Source organism: Glycine max, chromosome 10 (genome assembly GCF_000004515.6).
Source record: "Glycine max cultivar Williams 82 chromosome 10, Glycine_max_v4.0, whole genome shotgun sequence".
NCBI lineage: Eukaryota > Viridiplantae > Streptophyta > Magnoliopsida > Fabales > Fabaceae > Glycine > Glycine max.
This window is the reverse complement of record NC_038246.2, coordinates 32,838,659-32,844,212: the sequence shown is the minus strand read 5'-3', so window position 1 is coordinate 32,844,212 and position 5,554 is coordinate 32,838,659. Positions and strand designations below refer to the sequence as shown.

Here is a 5,554-nt window from a genome sequence, read left to right as displayed (position 1 = left end):
ACAAGCAGGAGACCAGCAACGTAGCAATTTTCCCTTGTCGGCCGAGGTGGCACCATTCCGTTAGAAAAGCTGATTTTTCTTTTGTTTTGTCTTTTCCTCCAAGGCATATAATGCCAAAAGCTGTTAGAATATTGTAATAGGCTCAAACTCTATATATACTCAAAACATGTATTCAAATGGCAAGCAGAAAATTAAAGTCTCATTCCCTCTTATCTTAGCTTTTTTGGAGGAATCCTGGACCTCGAATACCAGGAAAATACTCTGCTCATAACACTCCCAAAATACCTCAGTATTTTATCAATTATAATTTGTGAAGCTTTGTGCCTGTTAGGAAAATCCTGTATGTGAGTTGGCCATAATGGGTGTTTTGAAGAAAGCAACTTCAGAAATCAAAGACTTGGTAAATGTCTACTCAAGATGCAGATCTGTTAAGAATGTCTTGGCTGTGGCACCTGAAACATTTACTATGTATACTTAATGAATAGCTTCAACTGCTGTGGTGATTTTGCTAATGTTAAGTGGGCTTGCATTCTTTGTGAATAACTGTTAGGATTTAATAATAATAAGAAATTGACAAAAATCCTATGTGGTTGCAAGTATTAATTGCTGCATGCAGGAAGGTTTATTTAATGTAAATGCGGGTAACTAGCTTATATAAAGAGACTTGTAGCGTGGCTTTGAATTATCCACCTTTAAAATAGTTTCTAAGCCAGTTGGTTTTAGTTATAAAATCAGTGTGTTTTGCAATTTTCTTAACTATTTTTAGGCATTGAGGTTAAAATTTCTTTTGAAGTCATCTTGTGATGTAATGGAATATACTGTTTTAAGTATAGTTTCCCAGATATGTTTTTATCACAATTTGTTGTTTCTACAATATTATAATTCTATAATATGATCCTTTTATACTTATGTTCCTTAACTTATTTTCTACAATTATTGTCAATTAAATTCTTATAAATATCTTATTTTCATGAACTTGGAGTTCATTTCTTAATGTGATTTATTCTTCCCCCTCTCTTATCCCCAAAATGTTTGATGCATTTCCTGTAATTTTGGTAACAAAGGATGTAATTTTACATTTGTACAAGTTATAAATCTCTTGCTGATTTGTGTCAAGTGATTCTGTAGGGTGGACAGTTGTCGTTGACTGTGCATTTCCTGTTTATCTAATATTCTCATCCATGTAGTTATTGTCATTCAATATTGAACATAAAAACTTATTCATCTGAAATCTTTGAAGCTCAATATATATATGCAATACAAATACTGTTTCTGTATCATCAGCATTCAGCATGTGAGATTTTTTAAATTAATTGTCAGTGCTCCTAATGGTTATTGTGTAATTTCATTGATGTATCATGCAGCAAATGGTTTCTGCAGAAGCTTGGTCATGAAGGTTACACCTTAACTGCATAATTTTATATCAGTTTTCAATTATCTTAGTACAGGAGTTTCAGGGATGAGGATATTTCACAGAATTTGATTTACCCTTTTCTCTGATTCATTTTCCAGGTCTCAACAATTTGCTGATGGCATATGATGATAAATCAGCTTATGCCTTATGTGTATTTTCGTTTGCAGCTGGTTCAAACAGTGAACCTATCACATTTTCTGGAAAAACTCCGGTATCTCAATCCCCGTATACTATTTGCCGGACATAATTAATTAATTATGAATGAATATATTTTCTTTGAATTGCATGTTAATATTGAGAGTGGAATTATATGAATCTCCTTATTTCATCTGGTTTAAAGAATATAGTAATAATGTGCTTTCCCTTGTAAAAATATGTTTATTCTTCCACCTGACCAAAATCTTTACTAGCATAATCTACTTTTCCTGGTTGAAAAATGTTAGCAATACATTTTCTAACCCATTTTTTAAACCCACTATTATTAGGTGAAATTTATTAGAAATCACAAAATTTGTAGGTCTCGCTTCTTATAATGAGCTCTATTCATAATTTTGTAGTCTTCCATAAATTTTAACTAATAATCGAGAATATGTTTGAAGGAATGTGTAGATACTAGCACTCTTCAAAGTTTGAAGAGTTTTCGTCAATTTACTTGACGAAATAGAAAGTAGTTAATGTGTATGAGTGTATCACTAACATATTTTTCTTGTGGCTTATCAGGGGAAGATTGTTCCTCCAAGAGGGCCTAATGATTTTGGATGGGATCCTATTTTTGAACCTGATGGCTATGACCAAACGTATTTCCATCCCTTCTTTCATGTCATGTTCTGTTCAAGGTGTTTCATAGTTTAGTTACTTGCTAAGGCTAATTCATTTCATTTACTCTCATTGTAGGTATGCACAGATGCCCAAAGAAGAAAAGAACAAAATTTCCCACCGCTCCAAATCTCTTGCATTGGTAAAATCTCATTTTGCTGAAGCTGGATATACTTTTGACATCAAGAACGTCTGAAAGCTGAATGTGGTAAATTATAGGCAACATGCTCTTTATTAAATTTCCCTTGAAATTGAAGGGAAATTGTTTCTAGCAGTAGCAATGTGGGAATTATTTTGAACTTAAATGTTGCTTTTGTTTACAACTTATCCAGCAAGAGAGAATAAAAAACCAAAATTAGAAAAATATACCAAAAAAGGGCGTAGACTACAGTGGTTAAGTATGTGAATTTGTGTATGATGTACAATTTTTTTTAACCATTAGATAAGATTTATTCACAAATCTCTATGGTACGTCTTTTGCACCATATACCTTCTCATCCCTATCTTTTTCCCTAACCCTCTCCCATGGTCTTCTCTCCCCTTCCTTCTGATCCCCTGGTCCTCGTCCCTCTCCCTATGCCACCATTCCAACGAATTAGATTGGGAGGGTCTCCACGTAAGGGGAAAGGCGGCAAACAAGAATGTGTTTGCAGTGGTTCGCACGGAGTCGGTAGCAAGTCACACGACAGCGACAATGGGTTCCATTCTTGGAACCAAAAGTTCTCTATGAAGTTGGGGCAGCACACGAGGTGTGTGACGATTGAGGTGAAGTGCAAGTCGGGAGTGGGAGTCGTGAGAGATGTTGGCGTGGTGAGAATTGCAGTTTCGAATCTTCTTGGAGGGTTGGTGATCATTGCTTGCAGTTTGTGTTACAGATTAAGGAATTAGGATGGCAGAGGAAACGAGATTGTGAATTTCTGTCAGGGTCAGTGGCAGACTTACATTGGACTGAGTTGCACTCTCTCATTTTTTAAAATTTACTAAATTTGTAAATAAAATCTTATATTTTTATATTTTATTTTATTTATATTTATATAATTGAACCCACTAATTTTATTTTTTATAATTTGCACTCATTGACTCAGGGTCTTGGATTCGCCACTGATCAGGATGGTGGGGTCGTTGCTGATGCCACTGTAACCCGTGAACGCCTTGTAGGTTTCATACGGGGTGTTAAGAATGATTGTTGTTCTTCGTCATTGTCTATTAGAGTTGTAACTAAATTTTCCCACCGTAGCTTGTGTCCCAAAAATAGGCTAATCTTATAAGTTTATAGATGTTTTGGTTTGAACAAAATTGCTTCAAGAGAATAAAAGATAGAGCTTAATTGATACACAGCATCAGTGTAAAGTCTTTAACATGCAATAATCTTTTGACTATTATACTAAAGATTATGGTTAAATAATTGATAATAAGTCTTTATTAAAAAAGTCATGGTAAATATACAAGATAATGGTTAAATTATTGATAATAAATAATTGTTATCAATTATTTAACCATTATCTTTAGTATAATAATTAACAAATTGTTGTAACAGTGTACTAACATCAATTTCATCAATTTCTTGGCTTGATTTTAACTATAAAAAATGCTAAGATTTTATTGAGATCAAAATATTCATTAGAAATACAAAAAATGTAATAATTACTTTTTTCTAATAACACATCATCACTTTTAGTTAACTAAAATCATTCCACATAAACAATGATGTTAAATTTTTCCAAAATGAAAAACCATTTTTTTCTTCCACATATAAGGTAAAGCTGTGAATATTAATAAGCTGTCTCCTACATTGTCTCGGTTGAGAATCGATGCCGAAAATGGCGGGACCAGGAAAGTAATATTCATTGCAGAGTTAATTATTTGCTGCCACCCACATCTATCAACGGTATTGTTTTGTTTTCTGATGATTTCACACGCTTCATGACAAAATTGACGATAATTTTGTTTCTTACTGAAATGGCTATTTTTTTTTCCTTCACATAATATCATTTTTTTTTTCGAATTACGATTAGTTTCTGTCTGACTAAACCATCAAATTCATTATCGAAGTATATTACCTCTCCCTAAGTGGTTGTTAAAAAAAACATAATGTACAATAATCTTACATTGTCATCTTATAATAATCATCATGTATGATTAATTTATTGACTTTTATAAAAGAAAATGTCTTAAAAACAACATCAACAATGATTTGTAATTAAATGATAATCCTAAATTTTAATACTATTAATGTATAACTATTAAACTCTAATAAAAAAAGATATACCTTAATAATATAAAATAATTATATAATGTAATCCAATCACAAATCACTCTGATATGTTTATCGACTTTCATAATAATTATCAACGGTGATTTATAATTAAATAAGAGTGTAAAATTATTTTATATTATTCATGCATGATCATTTAATTCTTTCTAATTTATATTCTTTATTAAAATAATAAAAATGAGTTTTTTTTAAAATAAAAGTGAGTCAAATAGTCTATAGAATAAATTAAGCAACCCATAAAGTGAGTTAACTAAAAAAAATTAAGACTTAAGGCCTATAAACTGGCCATAATCCTTGAGGTTTTTTAAACATTTTTGTTCTCTGAACTTTCTTGATAGAGTGTTGCTAGGTGCATCCAGCATTATTGTTGGTGCACCCAGCATTCTAAAAAAATAGCAAAATTGTCCTTACTTGGTTTTCCTCTTACAGTTGATCCGTAAGAGTAAGAGGAAAAATAATAATTTATTAATTATACAACATATTTAAAGATATTTATTTTATAATATAATTTATACATTTAAATATATTTATTTCATTAATTAAAATATAATTAAGTATATTTATTTATTTTATTAATTATAATATATTTATAAATATTGATTTATTATAAATAATTAATTTTTAATATATTTTTTTAAAATAAATTTATTTAGAAGATGATATTAAAATACTTACTCAGTCCTATTATAATTATTGTTTAAGGTTATTTTATACATATTAATAAAAATTAATAAATACATAAAAGATAATAATAATTTTATAAAATTAATATTATCATCATTAATTTATTTTTTATTTTTATAATTAATCATATCATTAATATTATAAAGAATATAAAAAAATAATTAGTATTATATTAAAAATTAAAATACTAACTACTTTATAATACATTTTTTTACATGATCATTAGTATAAAAGGGAAAATAGTAATTATAAGAAAATTTAAAAATATTAGTACGTTATATAAAATAAGGATCTTAGATAACGAATGATATCCATTTTTTGTTTAATTTTTTTTCTACAAAAATATTAATTTATTTTTTTGTATG

General features: G+C 29.6%; 1 protein-coding gene across 1 annotated transcript in view; it reads left to right on the top strand.

Annotated features, from left to right (window-relative positions):
- Positions 1–2,690, top strand: part of LOC100782385 (inosine triphosphate pyrophosphatase) — a 7,664-nt gene extending 4,974 nt beyond the window's left edge. The window contains exons 6-9 of the mRNA XM_006588984.4: positions 1,365–1,396; positions 1,513–1,625; positions 2,135–2,211; positions 2,309–2,690. Coding sequence (XP_006589047.1) covers positions 1,365–1,396; positions 1,513–1,625; positions 2,135–2,211; positions 2,309–2,426 — 340 coding nt within the window. The 3' untranslated portion in view covers positions 2,427–2,690. The remainder of the gene's footprint in view (positions 1–1,364; positions 1,397–1,512; positions 1,626–2,134; positions 2,212–2,308) is intronic.
- Positions 2,691–5,554: the final 2,864 nt, after the last annotated feature.